Raw genomic sequence first — 27,734 nt, 5'->3', positions numbered from 1 at the left:
AAAAAAAAAGAGTACGATGAAGATAATAATACGAAATTGGAAACAAAGCTGTATAATCTTTTGGGTTGCATCCTGCGATATGCGGTGATTACGTTGAATGAAATTAGGAACGCACGGTATGTGCGCGAAATGCGACCTTGATAATGGCAGATCATTGTTGTTTTATCAGCGAAGAATGGACGCGATTGGATCACGCATCGGTGCCTCAATAATTCACGCGAACGTTATTAGACCATTAATTGATCGTTGACCATTAACTATCATTTTTTTTTATCTTACCCAATTGTACCTATCCCAAGGTACATGCTGATAACTCTTCTGAACCTAGAGAAAATTCCATCGAGAATATTCTTTTGTAAATCTATGGCGGAATTTAGTTAGACGAGACGACCAACATTTATTATGTTTTTTCTTTCTTTTTTTTTCTTCTTCTTTAACGATGCGACCTTCGTTACACATATGTACATGTTTAAAACCGGTTAACACGATTCTTATTATCACCTTTTATCACCGTTTATCGGGGCGAAATATACCGTAAGTATGGTGAAAAAAGCAGCGGCACGACGATGGTCCCGATCAATGATGCTATTGCCAAGCATCAATGTACTTTGTATAATATGAAGTATCATGATTTGGACAATTGAAGGTCTTCAACATGTTCAACTAGTTTCGCTTCTTGTTTTTCCCCCCCTCGTTCTGATGTGATATTCACGTATATTATAAATAAGCACATACTATACGATACGATGATACGACTATAGAGTTAATTAAAACACATAACATGGACGACCAACAAATGAATAATGTGTTTTTTTGCTTTTTTTCTGATTGTTGCGAACGGCAGGTAGCAACGGTAATGCGGATGTGGGTATCAGCGAAAGAACTCAGTACTTTACTACAGCCAGAAATTTATTAATATCTGGAGGAGATGCTGTTGAAAGGCTCATGTCATCGTATAAGGTACGCCGACGAGCTGATAAATGATATATATTTTATATGGTAGCTAACGGTAGTTTAAGTAATCGGGAAATGGTAGGTAAGTTGTCAAAGATGAAAGTGATTTGGCCAGTTTTGAATTTTTTTTGCTGGTTTTGCGAGAAATTCATGTTGATTTTTTGGTTGCGTGATAGTCAATTTCGTAGATTTCCAATTTCATAATAATTTGAATGAAAATGAAAGTACTTAGGTATCTATCTATGTAGATCTACTTACGTGCTTGGAAACGATTTTAAAACTTGATTGAAAATGTCTTCGACTGCACGATTCATTGTTTTTATGGCACGATTTGTCGATGTCTCCTTAAAGTATTCCTCTTCCTCTCCCCAAGACTCGCCTACTATAAACATTCAAGGCTCAAAATCATGAACGTTTTAATGATTTTCGATGTAAAAAAGTCTCGAATCGAGTTTGTCAAAATTTATTGCCCAAAATTTCCAAGAAGGTTTAACTTTAAGACATAATTTGAAAATCAATGATGAGTTTTCTACGAAAATTCTTTTACGAGTACGATACGAATCTGCAAGGTTGATCAGTTGGATTATGACTTTTATGTGATTGGCTGACTCCGCGTTTTCAATCCAATGGTCAATTTTAGCAACCACTGGATAGTGAATTATAGTTTTTTCCCAGTTGAATTTTTCATTTATTTTGAAGACCTTCTGACCACACTGCGCAAAAAACGATAGAATTTTGGAATTTTTGAGTAGGTATGCATCACTTTTTTTTAGAAAGTAGGATGCTAAAAAAAGCCTCGTTGTGAAACATTGAAAATCGTGAATTTTTGCACCACCTACTACAATTCGCTAGCAAGAGCTCAATATTTTTCAGCAGTGCTAAAAAAAGGAGCTGATTGACAATTTTGAGTTTATGTCGAGATTTTAACCCATTTTATAGGTTGCATGATTTCACTTTATCAAAAATTAAAAAAATTATAAGTCAATTTTGGGCACAGAATTCTTTAAAAATGCTCAAAAACATTTTCGTGATTTTTTGATTTTTTACGGAAATTTTAACCCATTTTGACTAGTTGGATGACGTCTTTTTTCAAAAATTCAAAATTGTAACCCAAGTTTAGGGCTTGAAATTCTTAGAAATTCTCAAAAATATTTTCGTCGAAATATTTGAATTTTTCGCCGAATTTTAATTCATTTTGAACCAGGAATATCGTGACGCAAATTTGAGCTTGAAATTCTTCAAAAGTACTCATGAAACATTTTCGTCGAAATTTTAAATTTTTTTTAGCGAAATTCTAATCTATATTTTAGTAAGTACGTTGAATGACACATTTTTTAAAACTCGCAAAAATTATCACCTGAATAATATTTTAACTAAAAATTTTTCAAAATTACTTATGAAAGATTTTTGTTGAAATTTTTGGTTTTCAGTTGATATTTTAACGCACTTTAATGGACTGCGTGACACTTTTTCAAAACCCGTAAAAATTGAGGCTCAAAATTCTTCAGAAATGCTCAAAAAATATTCTTGTTGAAATATTTGATTTTTTTGCAAAATTTTAACCCATTTTGATTGGCAGTAACACACACTCAAAAATACTAAAAGTGATTACTCAATAATGAGCTCAAAATAGGTAACTCTGTTGAAATCCTCAAAAACATTTTCCTCGAATTTGGGATTTTTTACCGAAATTTCAAGTTTTAACCCAGTTTTCACAGGTCGAATGACACTTTTTTCAAAAATTCCGATAATCAAAATCCAAGTTTGGGTTTAAAATTCTTTTAAAATGTTCATGAAACATTTTTATCGAAGTTTTGATTTTTTCCCCCGAAATTTTAATCAATTTTAGTAGCTTGAATTTACACATGTCAAAAATCTCGAAAATCATGACAATTATTGATGTTGGACTCAAAATTCTTCAGAATTGCTCGTGAAACATTTTTATCGGAATATGTATTTGAATTCTTTGTCAAATTTTAATTAATTTTGATTGGTATAGGTTGCATAGTAGGTACTTTTTCTAAAATCCCAAAAATATGACCCAAATTTGAGCTAAAAATTCTCATAAAATATTTTTGTCAAAGTTTTTGTTTTTTCCCCTAAAATTTTAACCCATTTTAATTGATCCATGACATATTTTTCAAAAATCCCGAATATCATGACTTCATGGCCCAAATTTGGGCTCAAAATTCTTCACATTTCCTTCGAAATTTTTGCTTTTCTGTCGAAATTTTAACTCATTTTGATTGGTTGTGTTGTATGACAGTTTTCAAAAATCATTTAAATCGCGATTCAAGTTAGGCTCAAAATTCTTCCAAAATGTTCAAAAAACATTTTCGCTGAAATATTTGAATTTCTTGCAATAAAGTTTCGACATGATTTCGGTTGGTCGTATGGTCCCTTTTGTATTCTACAACACTTAATTTCTACTCAAAATTGGAGAGGGGGAGACTTTATTTGCTGCTGTTAAAATTCAAAATGAGTATCTGTTCTCACGTGCTTAGAACCATATGAGGGGTTTCATGGAAAAGGGGCCTTAGTTAATTTTTTTTACTGATTTTTACAAGTTCAAATAGACTTGAAAATTGTTTTTATAGGCAAACATTTTCCAATTTGTTTTTTTTTCATGGAAAAACACTTCAGGGCCATTCCACGTCAACTGGACCAAGAAGTGTTTGGGGGATTCGGCGATTTTTTTGAAATTTTTCCTGTGAAAAGACCTTCCGAAGGGATGACCAATGGCGCAAATCGCAGCCCTCTAGCTCATTTTTAAAGGCAGCCAGGGGGTGTCAAAGTTTTTAGTGATCCTAAAATATCACCCATTTCAGCAGTGGATTACTCAATAACCGCGATACCCACCAAAATGAAACTTTTTCTCATAGTTAGGGGTTTTGAAAGGCTTTATGGTGATATCATAACTATCAGTGTTGCCACTTTTTTTCGTACAAAAAATTAGCTCAAAAAGTTTCGAAACGTAGTTTTCATATCGTTCCGACTCTCAAAAATTCCGAAAAAAATATATTATATGTATACAACTTTTCATGCTGAACAACATAAATAAAAAATTGGGATGGTACTACATATGTCACAAAGTCGATTTTAAAAAATTTTAAGTTTGCGAAAAAAATGTGTTATTTTTTGATTTTAAACATGAAAAAAAGTTTTTATAGGTGAAGTTGACCCTTTTGATCCCTATTTTTACGTATCTGTCGAAAAATTTGAAAAAAACCCTCTCACTCGATGAATTGAATTCTCACAAAAAAATCAAAGTTCTAAAAGATTCAAAAAATGAACGAATTTTTATTTTTTTGTTGCGAGTGTAATTTTTATCAACTTTTTCATGAAATACGTCAAAAAGAGGTTAAAATAAGACAACTGAATAAATTCAAACTTTTTTTGATGATTAAAATTGATTTGCTCTTCCACTCATTGAGCTTTGTCCAATTTCAGACTCATTTCGAAAAAAAACGACTAAAAATTAGTCAACGTGGGAGAAAAATGGAATTGGATGGAAAGGAGTAAAAACTCTCAAAACATCACTAATTTTTTCAATTTTTGATTCCGATAGTCGCCATTTGGAGGATAAAAATTTGAGGCTCTAATATAGCTCAAAAAATTTTGTTTTTACGCCAAATTGTTTAGGAATCCTAATTTTTTGGACGTGTTATTTAATTTTTGATTTTCATTTTTCGCCGAACTATTTCATTTTGCTCATAAATAAGATGTTGAGATATTTTGAATTTTGATCCTAAATCATTCCTATATTCTATTGTAAATATATCTTTTGAAGCCTTCCAAATATATGTATAGAGCACATTTCATTCTGTGTCATCTGGGGTGATTAGGTCTGCATAAAAATATTGAATGTTCTCTTTCACATTCTGTAGCTTAATAAGCAAAAAACTTGTTCTGTTAAAGTTCACCATTTTCTCCTAGTTTCTGAAAGAATGCTGAAAAGTCATCTTTTTCTCTACAGCTCTTATTGGTCTACTTGTCATGGGACCTTAAAGTACATAGCAACAAATTGAGGAAAATTAGAGTAAATTTATTCAAACAATTATCAAGGAAAAATGGAATAATTTATTTATAAATTGTGGAAAAAATTTTTCACGAAATGCGTATGTTTTAGTTGATCTACAGTAGACTTTTATTATCACGAACGTCATAATCCAACTCAATAATACTGTATTACCTCAAATTGTTCAATTTTAAAAATAATTAACTACATTTTTGCGTGATGAGCGAAATTGACATTATTTCAAATCGCGTCATCATGCGTAACAATAAACCTAGTAGACCCAGTTCTGAGTCACCTTTTTTTTTTTACTAGGGTGGACGCATTTCAATACCAACTGCGCAAATTTTTTCAAATTTTGAAAAAAAAAAATGTCTGCGTTTACGTACTAGACTGTAACAGGGAAAAGAGAGCAAAAAATTCTTTACTTTTATTATATTTACACGTACCATAATATATAACCTATACATGCGCAAATATATACTCACTGTATACAATACATACAAGCCGTAATAAAAACCCATTTTCCACGTTGAAACTTTGACCGTGAAAATCCATGGTACGAGTTTACGTTATAGTAAGAGTGTCGGTGCGTACACGTAAGAAAATCCTTGCGAGTATTGAAAAACTGACCAAATGACGTATATCCGGCTTATTTTTTAGTGCGTTGAAACTGCATAGTATCTCATAATCGAGTGGATTTTTTTTTCGAAAAAATTCTTATTATCTAATTATAAATTAATTATAAGTATAACTACGCAAACGAGGATCGAAAATTATGAATTTTCTTCATTCTTGGAATTTTACACTTGAAAAACAGCTTCCGGAATAATTGAGAAATTTTCTTGTGTTTGCAGGAAATCGTCGAATTGGCCGGTTACACTTACAGGGTTAGCATGATGTTCGACGTATTCGAGGATGTTCGTAAAGGTGACTATGTCAGAAAAGGTATCGTCGCAGCTACCAAACAACGTGCATCGTGTCCTTTGCGATTCAACTCGAACGGACAAATTATCGCCTTAGGTGAGCCACAGCCATTTTCTTCGCTTAGTCAGCTCTTTTTTGCGCGGAATCACGCAGTAAGAAATCAAGTACATGTGACGAAATATTGTTTGCTCGTCGTCGTTGGTGTAATTGTTGTGTGGATGGTCGCACTAGCTCGCAGATAAGGCGAAAACGTGTTTGCAGGAAATTACGCGATATAAATTGAGACGAACAAAGGGAATGTAATAATTCATTTAAATGAAATAAACCACTCAACCAGAACAATACTGGTCTTAATAGATTATACACTTACGTACGTAAATGTGAGTAAATCTATGTATGTACGTTTACGTACGTATGTCTAGATAGTACACTATACGAGTACGTAAACAAATAGCCAAATTAGCAGTTAACACTTTTACGTGTTTATTTATTTCATCTTAGTCATAGAGTACCTACAATTCGCACCGTGTATTATGCCTGAGGCCTATAGGCCACCGATAGATACATGTGTGATGTGTAGTGTACTGTGCTGCCTCATCTATTCTTATTCACTTTTACGAATAGCGAATATATTTATTTTACGCTCGTCAGTGTCATAAATGCATAGGTAACCTTGGCTCGGTATCTGCTATCGTGTGTAGCTGTTTACAAATGGATTGTGTTTGTAGTACATACTACTCGTCTACCACATCTACAGTCGGTATATAGATGCGAAAACATGGTGTAAATGAATTATGCGGGTGATGTTGATCGTGTTTTCTCTTATGTAAGGTGTCAAAATGAGATAGTTTTGACATACGTGTAATACCTAGGTAAACGTATAGGTAGATGTACTGCGATGAACTAAATACTGTATTACGAAATTGAAATTTGGTCAGTAGACCGGTAGTTGTGATGTACGGTGAAGGATTTTTATAATCTATAGCTGCTCGTATTATGCTAATAGTTCGTTGCTAGGTACTCGTAGATGTCTATTTTAATTGAGAGATGCGATTTCCAGCGTACCTCTTATGGTACCTGGGTAATTTGATTTGTTTCGGTTTGACGAACTGATGCGATTATTTGATGGTTAAATTGGGTGTTAAACGGGTCGAGGTGTCGAAGTAGATTAGTAGATGGATTTCGTGCCAGTGTTTTGTTTGATTGAAAATTTAATGAGACTTTTAATTTCAGTATTAAGGGAGTAGTTGATTTTGTGCAAGGTTGATTTGGTTTTTTGTTCGACGAATGTGTATTGAAAAAGATTAGTGGAAAAATGTTAAGATGTTTTTCAATTTTTGGTGACCATTCGTCGTAGTTTTTTCAGTTTTTGTGATATTTTGAAACATTTGGGTTTTGATATTTTTCGACTTTAAATATATTATTTTGTTCGATTTCCGGTTTCTAAAAATTTTTATTTCATTTTTTAAAGCATTCTTGAGTTTTATTTACGATTAATTTGTTTTAGATTTCAATTTTTTTATTTTTTATCCATTTTTAGTTTTGAATTTCTAGAATGTTGAATTATTATTTTTGCTTTTTTTTTCAAATTTCATTTCATTTGATGTGCATTGTTTGAATTTTGATTTCGTTGAGACCAAAAAAGTAGTTGAAAAAAATTCAACTGTCTAATTATTGAAGAATATAATTTTTTTTAAATAATCCAAAAATTCATAAATTGTTGAAATTGACCAGTTATTACTAATACAGAATATGAGTACTTACTTTGTTTCTCTGCTCACAGTGCTCACGTTTCATCTTCACTCGCGTTTCAAGGTCTCATTTTGACTCGAACAAAACCCAGGAAAATTACTTTTTTGGCTCACAAATTTTTTCATGAATATGGAAACGTGTAAATGGACCAAAAATTAAGTGCCCAAGATTTTAGCTCTTTTACCAAAAATTGCAAAAAAATATCACTGTTTTCCTAGAACTGCCAAACAGCTTTGCTTTTTGCTAAAATTGTCAGAGTTTTTCTTTTAAACCAAAATTCTCGCTTTTTAGCAAAATTTCTGCTATGCCTCATTTTTTTACCCCAAAAATTACCCAGCAAAAGTCTAAATTTTTTGCTAAAATTGCCAAAAAGTATCACTTTTTGCCTAATCCTTAGAATCTTGTGTTCTGCAAAAATTGTCAAAAAATTCTTTATTTTTGAAGTCATGCTTTTTGCTAAAATTGTACAAGTTTCTATCGAGTTTCATTTTAGATTTCAATTTGAAAATGATTGAAACCAGTGTTTGTGACAGACACTGTCTGAGTGTTTCTGGCATACACTGTCTGAAACCATTGTTTGTGACATACACTGTATAAAACCAGTGCTCGTGACGGACACTGTGTAAAACCAGTGTTTATGACAGACACTGTGTGAAACCAGTTTTTGTGACATACACTGTCTGAAACCAGTGTTTGTGACAGACACTGATTAAAACCAGTGTTTGTGACAGACACTGTTTGAAATCAGTTGTTTGTGACAGACACCGTTTGAGACCAGTGTTTGTGACAGACACTGTTTGAGACCAGTGTTTGTGACAGACACTGTTTAAGACCAGTTTAAATCAGTGTTTGTGACAGACACTGTTTAAAACCAGTGTTTGTGACAGACACTGTTTAAAACCAGTGTTTGTGACAGATACTGTTCGCATCGGTTCTCGACAACCCAGACCACACTGCTCAGAACGTTGAAATTTTGATTTTTGTAGCAGAAGTGACATGATACACCTCCTCCCTCCAATGAGTAGACACCCTGTGTTTAAAACCAGTGTTTATGATAGACACTGTCTGAAACCAGTGTTTGTGACAGACACTGTGTAAAACCAGTGTTGGTGACCAGATGGCAGACACTGCTCAGAACCAGTGTCTGTCACAAACGTTGTTAAAAACCAGTGTTTGTGACAGACACCATTTGAGACCAGTTTAAACCCAAGTTTGTGACAGACACTGTTTCAGGGTGTCTATAGCACAAAAAATGTACGAAAAACTCCTCAAAATGTACAAAATTTACAAAATTTGTACGAAATCTTGTTAGGATTTAAATGTTAATTTGCCGACAAAATTACCATAATGTATCCTCAAAAATTTTAATTTTTTTCAAAAGCTTTCGTCCTTGCTTTGCTCAGGCGAAATTATTGTTTTCTATGTTTTCTTAAATTATTCATTGTTGTTTGGAAAGTATTTAGTTTTAAACAAACTTTTTAAAATGTCATTGGTGGAAAAACTGGATTTTTCACATTTAAATTAAGTACCGTTTTGCTTCTTGAAACTACAAATTCAGAAAAGCTTTTGCCCTTGCTTCGCTTGGGCCAATTTGATGCTTTTTCCCGCTTACAATTTCAAAAAACCATTGATAAAATTGAAAAAAATTGAGATAAAAAAACCAGATTTCTTACATTAAAATTGATAATTGTTCTACTTTTCAAACTATACAATTTTCTAAAGCTTTTGCCCTCGCTTAGCTTGGGATTGTTTTCTTTTCTTTTTCAAAATTGAAATTCTTTTGAAAAAATCGTCAACAAAGTATTCAATTTTTAAAGTTTCAAAGTAAAAAATGAAATTCTTGCATACCTACTTCCTAAAATACCATTTTTCAATAGTTTTCACCTTCACTTGGACCTGTTCTCTGACTTTTTCTTTATCAAAATTAACATCCTAAAAACATCTTTCCAATTCTAAAATTTTATAAACCAAAAAACAAACTCCTCGCATTAAAAAAAATTGTTTTTTTTATAGTTCTCTGGAAATACGAATTTTCGAAAGTTTTTGCCCTCGCCTCGCTCGAACCTTTCCTCTTTTTTTTCAAAGTCTCATTTTCAAGTCTTTTGAAATCAAATTTTCAAAAACTTTTGCCCTTGCTTCACTCAGACCAATTTTTTCTTCTTTTAAAATTTGAGAAAAATCACTTTTGGGCCCCCCAAAATTCAAAACAGAAAATGAACATTTTTGTAAGTCTTATTAAATATGATATCAATCAGCAAAATGGCCAGTTTTTCCCTACTGACAAATTTTCAGTCAAACCCCCTTCTCCTCTCAAAAAACCTCTATGAGCCAAATTATATGTATTCGATCCGGGCTCGCAACCGCTCTTGACGACCCAGACCACACTGCTCAGAACGTTGTCTTGAAATTTTGATTTTTGTAGCAGAAGTGACATGATACACCCCCTCCCACCAATGAGTAGACACCCTGTGTTTAAAACCAGTGTTTATGATAGACACTGTCTGAATCCAGTGTTTGTGACAGACACTGTGTAAAACCAGTGTTTGTGACACTTGTGACAGACACTGTGTAAAACCAGTGTTTGCGACAGACACCGTTTAGGACCAGTGTTTGTGACAGACACCATTTAAGACCAGTTTAAAACCAGTGTTTGTGACTGACACTGTTTAAAATCAGTGTTTGTGACAGACACCGTTTAAGACCAGTGTTTGTGACAGACACCATTTAGGACCAGTGTTTGTGACAGACACAGTTAAAAACCAGTGTTTGTGACAGACACTGTTTAAGACCAGTTTAAAACCAGTGTTTGTGACAGACACTGTTTAAAATCAGTGTTTGTGAAATTGTGACAGACACCATTTAAAACCAGTGTTTGTGACAGACACTGTGTAAAACCAGTGTTTGCGACAGACACCGTTTAAGACCAGTTTAAAACCAGTGTTTGTGACAGACACCATTTAAAACCAGTGTTTGTGACAGACACTGTGTAAAACCAGTGTTTGTGACACTTGTGACAGACACTGTGTAAAACCAGTGTTTGCGACAGACACCGTTTAGGACCAGTGTTTGTGACAGACACTATTTAAGACCAGTTTAAAACCAGTGTTTGTGACTGACACTGTTTAAAATCAGTGTTTGTGACAGACACCGTTTAAGACCAGTGTTTGTGACAGACACCGTTTAGGACCAGTGTTTGCGACAGACACAGTTAAAAACCAGTGTTTGTGACAGACACCGTTTAAGACCAGTTTAAAACCAGTGTTTGTGACAGACACTGTTTAAAATCAGTGTTTGTGAAATTGTGACAGACACCATTTAAAACCAGTGTTTGTGACAGACACTGTGTAAAACCAGTGTTTGTGACACTTGTGACAGACACTGTGTAAAACCAGTGTTTGCGACAGACACCGTTTAGGACCAGTGTTTGTGACAGACATGGTTTAAAACAGTGTTTTTGACAGACACTGTTCAAGACCAGTTTAAACCAGTGTTTGTGACAGACACCATTTAAGACCAGTTTAAAACCAGTGTTTGTGACAGACACTGTTTAAAATCAGTGTTTGTGACTGACACTGTTTAAAATCAGTGGTTGTGACAGACACCATTTAAGACCAGTTGAAAACCAGTGTTTGTGACAGACACAGTTAAAAACCAGTGTTTGTGACAGACACCGTTTAAGACCAGTTTAAAACCAGTGTTTGTGACAGACACTGTTTAAAATCAGTGTTTGTGAAATTGTGACCGACACCATTTAAGACCAGTGTTTGTGACAGACACTGTGTAAAATCAGTGTTTGTGACAGACACTGTTTGAAACCAGTGTTTATGACAGACACTGTTTAAAACAGTCTTTTTGACAGACACTGTTCAAGACCAGTTTAAACCAGTGTTTGTGACAGACACCGCCCTTTAAGACCAGTTTAAAACCAGTGTTTGTGACAGACACTATTAAAAACCAGTGTTTATGATAGACATTGTCTGAAACCAGTGTTTGTGACAGACACCGTTTAAGACCAGTTTAAAACCAGTGTTTGTGACAGACACTGATTAAAATCAGTGTTTGTGACAGATACTATTTAAAACTATACTATTTAAAACTAATGTTCGAAACAGACGATGTCTAAAATCAAATTATTTTAAAATCGGCAGATAAGTGCATATAAAATAGCTAATTAGATACCTCACGTATTTTATTTTTCAAATTGAAGCTACGTTGCCAGCTCTAGTACATATAATAATGCTCAATTGCCTAATGGGACTCGTACGAATAACCCCATGGTACACAGACAAAAATATCCACGATTGAATTAGGAAATCGTGTATGTTTCGATTAATATTCAGCTGTCACGTTTAGTTCTGTTGAATTTGCGAATTATGATTGATATGTTTATGTTTATTTATGTTTACAATAAGTTGAAAAAATATCTAATGGTTCTCGTGTCTATTTCATTTTCAGGTATCATTGAAAATAGCTCAGATGGTAGCATACGTTTAGAAGACGTACCAATAGTGACGCCAAACGGCGACGTCGTAGTTCCTAGCCTCACGTTAACTATCACGCCCGGAAATCACCTGCTCATCACCGGACCGAACGGATGCGGCAAATCGTCTCTGTTTCGTATTCTCTCCGGATTATGGCCCGTTTACTATGGAAAACTAGTCAGACCTTCTGGTTGTTGTATGTTTTACATACCGCAAAGGTACGAGTACATAATCTTTACGTAAATCGTATACCTATATACCTACGTAATTTGATAATTTGTTCACCTCGGAGCGATTACATCTCTCTATAAAAACGACATAGGTATTGTACAGCAGCTTCTGCGTTCAAAATCTGGGTGGAGATATCTCATCTTGACGCGAGAGTGCGAGTTACACGCATAGAAAGATATTTTTTTGACGTAATAAGGCGAAGGGCTGGTGAATCGCGAATAAATCATAACCAAGGTCGTTTACACGATGGAATTTCGTTGGACTTGACTGATTAATACTTGATATTTTTATCAAATTTACGACCGGGTTTAGAAAATGAGCTATAAAATTCGCAGCAGCGAAGATGTCGGTGTTTTTCTCCTTTTTTTTTTTTTTTTTTTCAAAGTCGCGAATAGTATACTCTTATGTATAGTTCTGTGTTTCGAAACGTAGCCGGTTTTTTTCACCATTAATAATTCGCATTTTAACGAGATTTTATCATTTTCTTTTCGCTTTCTGATCCAAGGAGAAGAGCATCGCTAGGTTGTTTGTCAACCATAAATATACGAATTAAGGATCCTTGGGGTTTTACTTACCTACTTCTGAAGACGGCGTCGATTCGCGTTTCAAACCTAAGTAAGGAAAGGAAAAACACAATGTATCGCCTGCTGGATTTTATACTATAATAAATCACTAGCGATGCGTATCCTTCGAGTGTTTTCCTCGTCAGCGATCGTCGCAACGCATCGTTGTCATCATCGTGTCGTATTTCATTGAATTAAATCTTCAGGGTGACCGGAGAGTAGATGACTACTTGACTAGATTCGAAATTTGAATTAGAAAGGGTGCCACTTGAAAAAAAAAGTCAAATGGAGGTGTTGTGCGTTTTTAGAATTGAAGGGGAAAATGCTGATTTGGGAAAGAAAAAAATTGTTACGATTTTTTGATCATGAAGGCGGTTTGTGTATCGAAAAATACAATAAATTTGATGAGATGAATTTTTTCATGTTTTCGCACATTGAAGAGACTATAAATATAGTGGATGATTCTTGAAAAAGTGTCGAGCGATTTATCAAAAAAGTTAAAATTTCACGATAAATTCAAACATTTCGATGAATATGTTTTTGAGCATTTTTGAAGAATTTTGAGCTCGAAATTAGATCATGATTTTTGGGATTTTTGGAAAAAGTAACATGTGAACTATTCAAATAAGTAGGTCAAAATTTTACGAGAAATTCAAATATTTCGATATGAATTTTTTTTTGAGCATTTTTGAAGAATTTCGAGTTCATAATCAAATCACGATTTTTGAGGTTTTTGCAAAAAGTAGCATGTCTCTTGTGACTTGAGCAGAGGGTCAAAATTTTACGAAAAATTCAAATATGTATTTCGATAAAAAAAAGTTTTTTTTGTATTATTGAAAAATTTTGAACTTGAAATCAAATCACGATTTTTGGAATTTTTGAAAAAGTGTCTTGAAATAGGTATGGTATATCAATATTAAAATGAGAAATTTCGCGAAAAATTAAAATATTTTGATGAAAATGTTTTTTGATTATTTTGGTAGACTTTTAAATCCAGAAATATTAGATTACGATATTTGGAATTTTGAAAAGTACCTACTAATACAATTCGTCAAAATGGGTTAAAATTCTACGAGAAATTCAGTGACTTTGACGAAAATGTTATTTTAGCATTTCAAATGGATTTTATTGAGCTCAAAATTTGGTCACGATTTTTGGGATTTTTGAAAAAATCTTATTCTACTTATCAAAAAGGGGCTAAAATTTCGTGTTTTTTTGAAGATTTTTGAGCTTAAAATTTCATTACAATTTTGGAGATTTTTGGGAAATAGTACCTGTTTGAGAATCGACCTATCAAAATGGATAGAAATTTTGCGAAAAATTCAAAAATTTTGACGAAAATGTTTTTTGAGAATTTTTAGCCCAAACTCTGGCATGATTTCCGGAACTTTTGAAAAAATGCTATGGTAAGTATTGATTAAAATGTGTTGGAATTTTGTGAGATGTTCGAATGTTTCGACGAAAATGTTTTTGAGCATTTTTGAAGACTTTTAAGCTTGAAGTTTGATCGCAATTTTGGAGATCCATTTCTGAAAGAAGAGTCACACGATCTATCAAAATGGGTTATAATTTTATCAAAAAACATAAGTTATCTCAATTAATTTTTTTGGAGCAATTTTGAAGAATTTTGAGTTTGTGCTTGGGTCATGATTTTTCGAGTTTTTGAAAAAAAGCCACACGATCCATCGCAGTAGGTTTATTATTTCTGCAGAAATTCCAAAATTTCCATCAAAACTTTTTTTCGAGCTCTTTTAAAAAGGTTTTGAGTGCAAACTTGGGTCATAAATTTCGTGATTGGGATTTTTTCATTCATTTTTGGTAAGATTCAGATTCTTCAACAGGTATTTCAAGTTATTCATTCTTCGAACGATGGTTTCTAAAAATCAATCAGACTTGAAACTACGCTGTTTCAAAAATCTCAAAAATCGTGATCCACGTTTGGGATCAAAATTGCCAAAAATTGCTCAAAAATGTTTCAATTTTCTGCCAAAATTTCAACCCATTTTGCTCGTAGGTTGCATGACACATTTTTAATGATCAAATTTTGAGCTCAAAATTCTTCAAAAATGTTTTTAAAAATATTTTCGTGCATATAGTTGAATTTTATGCCAGAAGTTTTTATCAATTTCGATAGATTTTATGGCTTTTTTATCTTCGAAAAATCCGAAAATCATAATCCAAGTTTGTGCTTAAAATTCTTTACAAATGCTCAAAAACATTTTTGTCGAAATTATTGAATTTCCTGCGAAAGTTTTACCTACTTTTATGAGCTCAAAAATTAATAACCCAAGATTAAGCCTCAGAATTTTCCAAAATCGCTTTAAAAACATTATCGTTGAAATATTTTATTCTGAAATCTGAAAAATCGCGTGAAAATTTTGTGCTTGAAATTCTTCAAAAATGTTTAGAGAACGGTTTATTTGAAATATTTAAATCCATCGTGATATTTAAATCCATTTTGATATGTTGCATGGCAATTTTCTTAAAAATCTCAAAAATTGCGATCAATCAAATTTTTGAGTTCAAATTTGGCCAAAAAATGCCTAAAAAACAGTCAAATTGAAGTATTGGGATTTATCGCAAAATTTTAACCCATTTTGATAAGTCGTCTCATGATAATTTTTCATTTTTTCAGGCATGAAATTCGGTCACCTAAAAAGTGACTTGGTCACTTATTTTACTTGCAAGTCACTTTTGTCGGTATTTCGGCGAAAATGGCCAAAAAAGTGGCTTTGGTCACTTTTTTGAGGATTTGTCCTGTTAAAAATAAAAAAGTTCAAAATTTTAGGAAATAAAATGATCAATATTTTTCATGAAAATCCTAATTCAGAACCATCATTTAAAAAAAAATAAAAATCAACTGTTCAACATTAAAAATTTATGACGATGTGATTGGATAGAACCGATATTTTCTAAACCGTACAAAGGTAGATCCAAAGATCAGGCAAAAATTTGTCACCTGTCAGAATTTCATTTCAAGTACTAAAGTGCCTTTTTCGATTTTTGGTGAATTTTTGAAAATCAAAAGGCCAAAAATGAGGGAAAAAATCAAAATTTTATCAAATTGACCAAGAAAGCTGAAATTCGGGATATGTTCTATTATCGACACGCCAAATCGACTGGAAACCGTTTCAATCCGTTTTGAGCAGTTCTGGAGCCTCCATCAGATTTTTAAAACTCGTTTCCCAAAATTCCATCAAATGGAGATGGACAGCCGAAATTCATTTTGCGAACTAATTTCAATACGCTACGAAGTCGACTACAAGTGGATTTCAAGTCGTTTTGGAGCCTACAGCGACTTTTTGAAAACTACTGGAGCCACCAGTAGATTTTTAAACTCGAAATGGAGGTGGAAAGCCGAGAAATTCATTCCGAAAACTAATTTTGATACGCCACGAAGTCGACTGCACGTGGATTTCAATTCGTTTTGGAGCCTCCAGCGCCTTTTTGAAAATCACTGGAGCCTCCAGTAGATTTTTGAAACTAGAAATTTCTCAAAATTTCATCAAACGATAAGGAAAACCGAAATTCATTCTGTAAACTGATTTGAATACGCTACGAAGTCGACTGCTGGTGGGTTTAAAGTCGTTTTGGAGCCTCCAGCGACCTTCTTGAAAGGGTGTATTGCGTTTTTTGGAAAATTGAAATTTCCAAAAAGTAGCTGGAAGCTTCAGAACCATTTGAAACCATCACGCAGCTGACTTCATACGAATTGAAATTAGTCTGCGAAGTAAATTTCAGATTGCTAACTCCATTTGATAAAATGTTGTGGGAATTTCAAGTTTCAAAAAATCTGGGGACTCCAGTAATTTTCAAAAAGTCGCTGGAGGCTCCAAAACGACTTAAAAATTCACCAAAAATTAACTAGTGGATTTCATGCCTGAAAATTTTCAGATTGCAGGAAATTTTCAGAAATGAAATTTTTTACGGGTTCGAAACGAACACAAAAGTACGATGACTTTATACTCCAACTTTAATACTGGAGGTGCTATGTGAAAAAATGTGAGCAGAGTGAACCCTAAAAATTGTTTTTGAACTAGAACTTAATGAAGTTCACAATTTGAAGCGTTTTGAAAAAATTTGAATTCCGAAATTCTGATTGATTATAGCTCCTCTAATTTTAAAGATAGGGCATTATAGATGTAAGAGAATTCTTTTTATTCGTTCTAAAAAATTTCTCCACAATACGTACCTACTCAAAAATTCAATTTTTTTTGTTGTAAATTTCAGTAATTGTCCCCTTAATTTTCGAAATCATTTTTCAAAAAAAAAAAAAAAAAAAAAAAATGGATTAATATGGCACTCGATTGCATCCAAATCTCAAGTATTGCCAGCTTCTTACTTCTCACCGGACACCCTGTACTAAGCGAACACGTGTACGATCACGTAGGATATCTCCTGAACCTGTACTTTTCGCCAAATGATTACGTATGTTACGTTAAATACAGCCTTTCCTAGTCTACCTACGTGTTGTACGTTCACTTATCAAACAACTTCTTGTTTGGGATAGCCGCGGTTGCGTGATATGTACGAGAGAGACTACAAGACTGCGGTGCAAAAGTCGCCCGATACCTAAGATATACCTCTCATCTCATCAGACGAGTCTATCATATCGATAGGTATTATTGCGGTAGAATTTCGTCGATGAAAGAGAGAGATAAGAAAGAAAGAAAAAAAACCAGCATAACGGTATATTTATACCAAAGTCTTCTTCCTGCACTTGTGTCGAAGAGAAGGTCGTTAAACTGGTATAATTGACCAATGTTAAGCGAGCCGCTGCTCCGATTAACAGTTTTTATTTTCTTTGACCTAGTAAAAAGGCGAAAGTATGGGTTTCGCGTGCATCAGCATCACAGTGTTGTACATTTTTAAACTGGTTTTTCAGGCCGTACATGTCGCTGGGCAGTTTACGAGAACAAGTCATTTATCCGGACACGTTATCGAATATGCGAAAAAAAGGTATAACCGATCAAGACTTGGAATTATGTTTGGAAAGAGTACGACTTTCTTACCTAATAGTCAGAGAAGGAGGCTGGGACGCTTCGGCCGATTGGAAAGATATATTATCCGGTGGAGAGAAACAAAGAATGGCCATTGCTAGGTTATTCTATCATAAGTAAGTGTTGTTGATGATACATAATACCTATCTTCGTGTATGTATCTCGTAGGGAGATTTTATTTTATTCGTTTTCATATACCTACCTTAAGCGATAAGTTATTGTTTCGAGACGTTTTGTAGAAATAAAACTACGGTAAATTTTACGAGTTACGTAACATCTCGAGTCTTCCGTCCTGTATATCTCTATATGCATCGAGAAGATAAATTTGAAAAACAAGAGTCGAAATTTTAACGTATTTTTCCACGTTAATTAACTCCTCTGGTATTACGTAATTATAAATTGCCAATGCGCCTATGGTTTTTGTCTGCCACATGCGTCGAACGAGTTCGTAAATTGGTTTATTTACGACGACTTCGGATGCTGATGAGGAGACACGAGTTGATTTTCTTTTCGAAATTATTTATTGACTGTGGCTCGATTGCTTACGTATACTCCCGAATCGTACATTTTGCGACGTCTTAATGAGTTGTAAATGTGAAATTTGTAGGTTTCTAATTTATATGTTAATATGTACAAATTTTTCTTTTGTATTTGCAGACCTTCATTTGCATTACTAGACGAATGTACTAGTGCTGTAAGTATGGACGTTGAAAGCAACATGTACCAGGCAGCTAAAGACGCTGGAATAACTTTACTCACCATAACGCATCGGCCTTCTTTATGGTAATTAAAATTTTACGATTTATTCGACGGATTTATTTACGAGTAATTAGTATAGGTTTACTTGAGATATCGATAGGAAGACGTATCGCGAATAGGTGCAGTAATTGTATTGTAAAAAAAATTGATTTATGTTGACAAGAGGCGAAGGAGGGGTATAATTTACTATTTCAATTTCGCAATTAGTTCCACTTCATTGGGATTTGATTTTAATTAATACTTCCATTTAAAAAACGCGTTCTCGTATTTAGCCTTCTTATCGATACTTCTGCAACCCAACTCACATTAATGTCCAGCAAGTTAGCGGGTGTTTGGTTCTAGTTGAACTGTCGTAGGCAAAATTTCGCCTCATTTGTTGAAATAATAATTTTTAATCATATTATTTGAAAGTGAAATTAGTTATGCGTTGAAAATTTTTCCGATGCTGAGTAAAAGCGAAATTTTTACTGGCTGTGAAAAATTATTGCACGTTTGAAAGTTTATTTTATCAGCTTCCCCTGTGATTTCTCCCCCCTCCTTCCACGGTTCACGAAAAAAAATGTCGAATAAAAATTTAAAAAATTCCGAAGAGCTTTTAAACGTAAAAAAATGGTGTTTTGATGCCAAAATTAATTTTTTATTTCAAAAAAAAAAACATCGGAGAAACAATATTTGACCCAAACATAATCGGGATCAAAAGTTTTTTTGGTGAATATTGTCTAGGGTGCTATGCTGAACAACATACTAAAAGTCCCCGCCCCTATCCCACGAGCTAACCCCCCAGTGGATCAAAGCCCCCCAAAATCAGTTTTTCCTCAAAAACTCCTGAAATATTGATTTTTGAGTAAAATGAGCTCAGTAATCATTTTCATCTCCTCTCCAATACCTATCAAATGAGCTATCGACCAACTCCCTAGCCTCAAGGGGGGTGGCGCTACAACCCCTCAAAGTGACATGATTTTAATAATTTTACATTTTATGACTTGGGACTTGTGATCTGTTCTAATTGATAAAATGAAGTCAAACTTGGGGAATGGGATTCTTTTGGAAGCTAAAGTTGACCTCTGGAGTAGGGAGGATCAAAGTTGAAAATTACAGAAAGGTCATTTTTTTTGGAGGGGCATAACATGACCCCAAATGGATGAAAAGGGTCCAAAATCATACCATCGGACAGTACCTCCATTGTGATCAACATGCCCAAATTTCAGCTTTCTAGGTCATCCCCACTCCTTTTAAGATGGAAAAAACCGAAAATAGGGGCAAAATAAGGGGATTTTCACCTTGATTCCGCTTTAAATGGGGTGGGGATGACCTAATGGGGGTGCTGTCCGATGGTATGATTTTGGAACCTTTTCATCCTTTTGGGGTCATGTTATGCCCCTCCAAAAAAATGACCTTTCTGTAATTTTCAACTTTGACCCTCCCCACTTCAGAGGTAAACTTTAAGCCAGCTTCATTCTTCATGTAAGAAGTTGATTTTTCTACCATTAACATTTTTCAAATCGCTGAACCGAATATTAATAAAATTTTCATTCATTCATTCATTCATTCAAATTCAAACTGGGTATAGTTTTCTATAATATATTTCAAATTTAGAAATTTTAAGAACAAAATAAAAAATTATTAAAGAAAAAAAATAAAGAACTTTCCAAGTATTATGCTGAAAATCATTTTCTAAATTTTTCTTGATTTTTCAACATATTATTTTCCGAGTTTCTGAGTTTTCATCGGAGATGGAGAAAGATTTTCGTTGGAAATTTTAGAAATTAATTTTCCATCTCCAAATATTTGTTTTCTGAATGTTTTTAATTGATTGTCTTACTTTTTTTTTTTTTTGAACCACCTTACTCGTCAGAACCTCTTTTTTTTTAGAAACTTTGTAGTCTGAAACGTTCTTACCGAAATTTCAGCTGTCCAAATTGATTCTTTGATTTTTTGATGAATTTTTTTAAAAATCCAAAACTGATCATTTTTAGTGATTTTTAAAAAAAAAATATGTACATGTATTAATTCGGTAAAAATGATGAAAATTAGTCTTGAAAATAATATCAACTGCCCTGGAACCGAATTTCAATTTCAAAATCTCTACATTAAAAAAATTGGAAATAGAAAAATCTGGATAGAAAAGTGTTGAAATCGAGAAAGCTCGCGATGAAAATTCTTGATAAATTTCAGCAGCTGAAAATCGAGTTGTGGCTTAGTCTCGACCTATATAACGAGTTTATCACCAATTCAGTCCAATATTTTATTCAAAAGAAAATTATTTTAAAAAATCAAAAATTTCCTGCTCGTAGAGAAATTTTTTGAAACTTGCACAAATGGCTGTATCTTCTCTGGAATCAATCTTCCCTCCTCCTCATCCTCCTCCCCCCCAGGAGAAATCTTGCTGAAAAAGTCACTCGTGATGTGCCTTCTTTGAAGATTTGATTTTTTTCCATTTTTTTGGAATTTACAAATTGGTTAGAAATTCACTTTTGAACTAAAGTTATAAATTCTAATTCAAAAGTTCATTTTTGACCCTTCCAGAGCGATTTGAAATTTCTGGAGAAATTCGAAAAATCACTGGAGGCTCCAGAATAGTAGAAAACTACTAGTTGTTGTTGTGTGAGAGTTGAATTGAAGAAATTATTCATATTGATTCACTTTGCTAAAAAAAAAAAAAAAAAAAAAAAAAAACTAGTTCCATGAAACAGTTTAAAAACACCATTAAAACATTTTTTTTTAAAGTTCCAAAAATTCATCTAACAACGTTCAAAAATGATCTTCAGAACCTGAAATTTTGGTGTCAGGGATTTTAGGACATGTTCTTTCGATTTAACTTGGTTTCGTTCAAATTGGAGAATGAGAGAGTTCGAAAGATTCCCTTGCCAGTTTCTAAAAAAAAAAAAAAAAAAAATTATAAAATGAATTGAAAACTTTAAATTTTAATAAAAAAATCGAGAACATTTTAATGGAACAAAATTGAAAATTATTCTGAAAAACATTTTTAAAAAATTGAAAAAGTGAAGAAAATTTGCACCAAAAACCACAAAAATTAAGTATATTTTATTCAACTTTGAAAAATTCAGGTACTTACCTGTCATTTTCAATTAAAAAAACCATAATTTTTAATTTGATTTCTTGACATTTGTCTAATTTTTTTTTTTCGTTTTTTTGGACATCTTATTGAATTTTCTCCATCTTATTTCTTTTTTCTTTTTTTTAATACAATATGTACCTACCTAATAATAGTGAGCATTTAATTTTTGTATTTTTCATCTTTTTATGATTCAATTTATCGAAATTTCCATAGAATAATATTACCTATTATTTTTCCAATCAATTTTCAAAATTTTTGTCCATATTTTATCAATTTTTTTAAAAATTTGTGTGATTCCCAAATGTTGATAAAAGTAGGTATTCTCTTGTTTTTACGTAGAAATTCTAATTTTTTTCTGTAGATTCTTTTTATACATTTTTTTTTTTGTGTGTGTGATTAACAAATATTTCCATTTTTCATTATTTCAAAAAATTTGTATCTATGTATTAAAATTGAGTTTTTCTTTTCGGTCTTAATTCATCTTTATTTTAATTTTTAAGTAATTTCGAGTTCCGTTTAAACTCGACAAAATATTTACTTTTTCCAATTGTCACAATAATTCTATTTATTTTTGAGATAATTTTTCATTTTAAAAAAATACATATTTTTTTTATTGAGTAAGTATTTTTTAAGAAACTTTTAGTTCCTCTCATAGTTTCGTCATATAAGCAGCTGATTTTGTGTCAGTTCGTGAATAACAAACTCCTCAATTTCTACTATAATTTCCAAGACTTCAAAATAAAACAATCGAAGCACCTTTTTTTTTTCAATTTTAATTTTTTTTTCAAACAGCTTGACTCAATGTTGAAACTTATTTATGCTAACTTAACAACAACATCAATAGAAAATAATAATAAAATTCTAATTTTTTCGCAGGAAATTCCACACCGAAATCCTGCAATTTGACGGCGAAGGTGGATGGGCACTTTCATCATTAAATGAATCACCGTCAGTTACGATAACGGAAGTAAGTTTTGTAAAAATTAATAAAATTTCAACGTCGTTAAAATATGACTGCAGTTACTTGGCTTACTACATACATAGTTACTGGCACAGTACCTTAGTAGAGTAAAATATTAAATCGTAATTATTCTTCCAATACTGTTGCAGATTGCCGACCATGACGTTAACGTTGAAAAATCAACTACCAAGACTGAAAACTGAACATGGTTACTGGATCTTAGTTGAATTCTTGCCAAACTATAGCTCTCAATTTTTTATACCTAACTGGATTTTATTTATTTTTCATTTTTTCCTGCTGTTTTTGTTTTAATTTTACGTATTAATTTTTATACATATGTTACAAATGCGAAAACGTACGTTATACATTCATTCATTCCTCTTTATACATTATAATGTTAAATGTTACTATATATATCCGTGTATTTTGTATTGGTAAGTTACTATACCTATTTTACCGCTTTATGGCGATAGCGTGTGAATTATTTGAATACCTAGCGAATTCTTTGTAATAATTTCGTTTTCGTTGCGAAACTAATCGCCAATTTTTCTTTTTTTATGATCGATTTATGTGAAATTTAATTTCATTTTTTTTTTAAAAGTACGCCTTCTTTCAGAGTAGAGAAATTGCATCATGTCGTACACGTTTTGTACTGTGATACCGAGGATTGTGTAGAGCTTAGCCTTAAAATTATCGTATGGAAATGTTACAAATATTATTAAACGAAACACAAGAGTGTATCGTTTGTAGTAAAAAATCATATCAAATCGTATTGTTACCATGTTAAATTTAGAATTTTCATTGATTTAGGTCTAATACTTTATAATGTACCTACTACGTATGTACTTACTTAACTTGTAATTTTTTTTCCTCAAATTAAAAATACGCAGTGTAAATGATTACGTTTATTTAACCGATTATGGTTTCAGGAATGACGTCTTTGCCCCTAATCAAAGATCAAGCTGTTATTTATGAATCATGCAAATAGTCCAATTTAATCTTCCCCTTCGTCTGAAATCTATTGAAATTATCAAAGAATTAATTGAATTTCAAATATGAAAGCAGTTTTGAAATTACTTATAAATAAATTCGAAGTGGTTCAGAAATCGGTTTAAAATTGTGTGGAAATCGATTAGATGCCCTCAAAAATATTAGAAATGAAACGCAAACTAAATTGTCGATTAATACATTCAAAAAAAAGTTCAAAAAAAAGAAAAATATCCTCCTATAAAAACGAGAAATCTTTCCCAAAGATCTTTTCACGATACGAACGGTGAAATATGTTTGGTTTCAAATGTTCAACTCGAACTCACAAAATAAGTCGTTAAAGTGATAACTCAGATGATAAATTTTTTACTTTTTTTTCGCAATACATATTTTAAAATAATAATATAATGCCGATGCCGAGAACTTTCGTAATATTTGGGGTAGCAGGGTTCGTAATTAGTGTATATTATAATTATCCAATTTCCGATATATTATCAAAATTTTCTTTTGAGAAGTTCAATTATTTGTGGACGAGTTTGGTTGCCAAAACATCATCTTACGATGGCTACAGCTACATGTTAGCTCAGCAGTGGCCCATATCGGCTTGTATTTTGGAAGTCCATCAAAAAAGTCGAGGAATATCTAGAACTACAAAAGACTGCAGATTTCCGCCATCGATTCAAACCTGGACAATTCATGGAATTTGGTGAGTGATGATGCACCTGCACTGCTGATAATACAGTAATCTAAGCAACATAATTGTAGAATGGGTAGCCTACTGTGGAAATTGAAGAAGCAAAGTACTAGGTGAAAATTTTTTAAGCAATGTCGTAGAACGAAACTTTGGACACGGCCTCAAACTTCAGATAAATATCTTTCGAGAGTAGAAAATGATTCGAATTAGGTATTTGTTATTGGTTACACGTTGTAATCGCCCCAGAACTGCATTCATTCTCTTTTTAAAATTGAGGGTTTTCTCTGCAGATTCAAAGTTGAAAGTTGTGCCAAAAAGTGAAGATCTTTGTGGTCGTCTTTTCAGAGTTTTGCAACATAACATGGTCAATGTAAAAAAAACAACAACAACAACAAAAAGATTGCATTTGAATTGAATAAGATTGCATTAAAATTACCTACTGAATGATTTTAAAATTAAATTGAATTTTAAATTAACTGAAAATAGAATAAGATTGAATTGAAAATAAAACGAATTAAATTTAATTTGAATTGAGTTGAGTTAAATTTTAATTCACTGAAAATTAAATGAGATTGAATTAAAAATAAAAATGAATTATGTTTTTTATTTTTTTGAATTAACCTTATATTGTTTAAACAGTCACAAGGTATTAGATACATACCTACATAAGTGACTTGATATCAGTAAATACTAAATATACATCTTAAATTAAATCATTGTACTTAATATCTCGAATAAATTTAAGTAGATCACAATAATTATTTTCTAAAAAAGGGAATTGAATTGGAATTAAAAATTAAATTACTTATATCAATTAAATCAAATTAAAATTGATTCAATACGAAATAAATAAAAATTGAATTAATCATAAATTAAAAGAAAATTGAAATTGAATCTCATAAGATTAAATTAAAAATAGAGTGATTTGAAAATGAATTACGAATTGAATTGGAATTATAAATTACTTAGGTATATTATATCAAATTGAAATTGAATTAATAAGAAATAAATAAAATTGAAAGAAAATGAAATTGAATCTCATAAAATTAAATTAAAAATGGAGTGAAACTGAAATAGACAAATTGAGTAACCTTAGTACTTGATTGCGACTGTAAATAAAAAGCAACTAAATAAAATATAAAAATGCATATAAATTATAAATTGAATTAAATTAGAACAAACTAAATCAATGTAGGTATCTATTTTTATACTTTGTGACATTAAAATAATTTAATAAAAAAATAAAAAATAGATTAAATCGAATTAAATTGAATTACAAAATAAGTAACTGTAAATCAAATTAGATTAAAGATGGGTAAGTTATAATTATAAATATAAATAATATGAGTAAAACCTTGAAAATGGATTACCTACCTAAATTAGATTAAATAAAATAAAATCAAATTGTTTTTAAATTTTTGATTTTAGAAATGAATTCAAATCAAAAATAAATTAAATTAAAAATGAATTAGTAATTCAAAATAAATTGATTTTTTTTTTCGTAAAAGTAATTCAAAATTCAAATAAATAAAATTGTTTGAAAAAAAAATTCAAAGTACATAAATGAAATCATTTAAATCAAATTAAAAATAGAACAAAACAAACTGAATTAAAATTTGGCTGCAATGGAATAAAATTGATTTAATTTAATTTAATTTAAAAACAGTATTAAAGATGAATTTAATTTAATTAAATTAAAAATAATTTAAATTGAAATAAAAAAATGAAAATTATTTAATCGAATGGGTAATTTGGGTATTAAAAAAAATAGAAATTGAATTACATTTCAAACATATTAAATTTTAAATTTTGAATTAAGTAAGTTAAATTGAGTGGTCGCTCCTTCATTTGAAAAAAAAAAATGTGATTTCTTCATCAAAATTTAGACTTTCTTAAGTAGGACAATCCAGCATCCAATTATGTGTTATTTTCTATTTGCTCAGGTGCCTTGAATCAGCCAGAAAACGATATAAATATTCACAATGAAATAAATTTTCGGCTCAGTTCGGAGTTTATGAATGGGCCATTTCTGGGAGAATATAGTGTTCTTTAACTTTGCTCCTTCATTATTATGTAACTATTGCTTTCCCGATAATCACTACCCTTAAATTATTTATTACCTCATATCTACATTAAGTACATACATATATGTTGATAATTCACGTACATTGTACAGGCCTGGCAAAAAAGGTGGATCATTTCCATCATACTGTGGAGGAAAGCAACTGGACGGATCTGATATTTCAAATATCACCGAAGAACTGAATACACGATGGCCGACAATTAAAAATTTCGACCCAAATATAAAATTCTGGCAATATCAGTGGCATAAACATGGCACGTGTTTCCAAGACGAACCAAGTCTGAGCACCCCGTATTTATATTTCAGCAAAGCTTTGGAATTAAACCGGAAGTATGATTTGAATGCGGCATTTAAGCACTGTAAAATACTTCCCAACGATTCCGTGAAATATTCTAGTAACGATTTGATAGGATGTATAAAAAACTACTTCAACTGGAATGCTCAAATTTATCTTGCTTACAGCCGTGATAACTCAGTAAGTAAGACGAGGTCTAATAAATACTGATTTTTACCATTTTATATGTAGGTATTTGTCGCGTTGCGAATTTATGTATAGGTACCTATATTTTGAATTTTGCTTCGTATTTTCAGTTCAGAAACGGCGATAGAATATTAGTGGAGGTGCGAATGTGTTTTGATAAAAATGATACTGCCGCAGATTGTTATGCAGGCTCTCCGAGCGAATTTTACTATCCTAGCAGCGTTGAAAATAAGTACTCGAGCAGTATATTTACCCGTTTCATTGGTGGTTAATGTTCGCAATTGTGGCCGCAGATTGTTATGCAGGCTCTCCGAGCGAATTTTACTATCCTAGCAGCGTTGAAAATAAGTACTCGAGCAGTATATTTACCCGTTTCATTGGTGGTTAATGTTCGCAATTGTGATCATCTTTTGTCGATCGCACTTTTCAAAAGCTATCTTGTTCGAAAACTGCAATTTGTTCTTTTCCTAAGAAAACGATGACTGCTGCCAATATTTACTGCTTAATATCTGCGTATTTATCTTATTTTAAACTGATCTTATTAATTTGTATTTTCTCTTGGAATTGCGAGTTACTACCTGTGATATGTGCGTATTAATTAACTACTTATCTAAAATATACATAGACATAGGTACATATGTACCTATTATTCTGTTCTCAAGTCTATCTTCACTTAATAATTTTAGTCTATAGGCAAATAATCACCTAGATCGTTGCCAAGGTATTGTTATTTGCAAATACATAATTATATTATGGAAAATAAAAAT

At 32.1% G+C, this 27,734-nt stretch overlaps 2 protein-coding genes across 2 annotated transcripts in view; both read left to right on the top strand.

Annotated features, from left to right (window-relative positions):
* Positions 1-23,618, top strand: part of ABCD (ATP binding cassette subfamily D) — a 65,015-nt gene extending 41,397 nt beyond the window's left edge. Inside the window, exons 5-11 of the mRNA XM_065349074.1 lie at positions 845-960; positions 5,827-5,992; positions 12,104-12,347; positions 17,809-18,039; positions 18,581-18,706; positions 22,638-22,728; positions 22,872-23,618. Coding sequence (XP_065205146.1) covers positions 845-960; positions 5,827-5,992; positions 12,104-12,347; positions 17,809-18,039; positions 18,581-18,706; positions 22,638-22,728; positions 22,872-22,925 — 1,028 coding nt within the window. The 3' untranslated portion in view covers positions 22,926-23,618. The remainder of the gene's footprint in view (positions 1-844; positions 961-5,826; positions 5,993-12,103; positions 12,348-17,808; positions 18,040-18,580; positions 18,707-22,637; positions 22,729-22,871) is intronic.
* A 126-nt stretch (positions 23,619-23,744) lies between these two features.
* Positions 23,745-27,623, top strand: LOC135835026 (ribonuclease Oy-like). Its single transcript, XM_065349075.1, has 3 exons — positions 23,745-24,415; positions 26,580-26,961; positions 27,078-27,623. The coding sequence occupies exons 1-3, from the start codon at positions 24,117-24,119 to the stop codon at positions 27,237-27,239; spliced, it is 843 nt and encodes a 280-aa protein (XP_065205147.1). The 5' UTR covers positions 23,745-24,116; the 3' UTR covers positions 27,240-27,623.
* Positions 27,624-27,734: the final 111 nt, after the last annotated feature.

The sequence above is a fragment of the Planococcus citri genome, chromosome 2 (genome assembly GCF_950023065.1).
Source record: "Planococcus citri chromosome 2, ihPlaCitr1.1, whole genome shotgun sequence".
Classification (NCBI taxonomy): domain Eukaryota; kingdom Metazoa; phylum Arthropoda; class Insecta; order Hemiptera; family Pseudococcidae; genus Planococcus; species Planococcus citri.
This window is presented reverse-complemented; position numbering and strand designations above follow the sequence as displayed.

Bases quoted from the DNA above. Each gene is read 5' to 3' on its own strand.
- LOC135835026 (XM_065349075.1), top strand. From the start codon at position 24,117: ATGCCGATGCCGAGAACTTTCGTAATATTTGGGGTAGCAGGGTTCGTA. The intron at 24,416-26,579 runs GTGAGTGATGAT...TACATTGTACAG, and splicing joins TGGACAATTCATGGAATTTG to GCCTGGCAAAAAAGGTGGAT. The intron at 26,962-27,077 runs GTAAGTAAGACG...TCGTATTTTCAG, and splicing joins CTTACAGCCGTGATAACTCA to TTCAGAAACGGCGATAGAAT.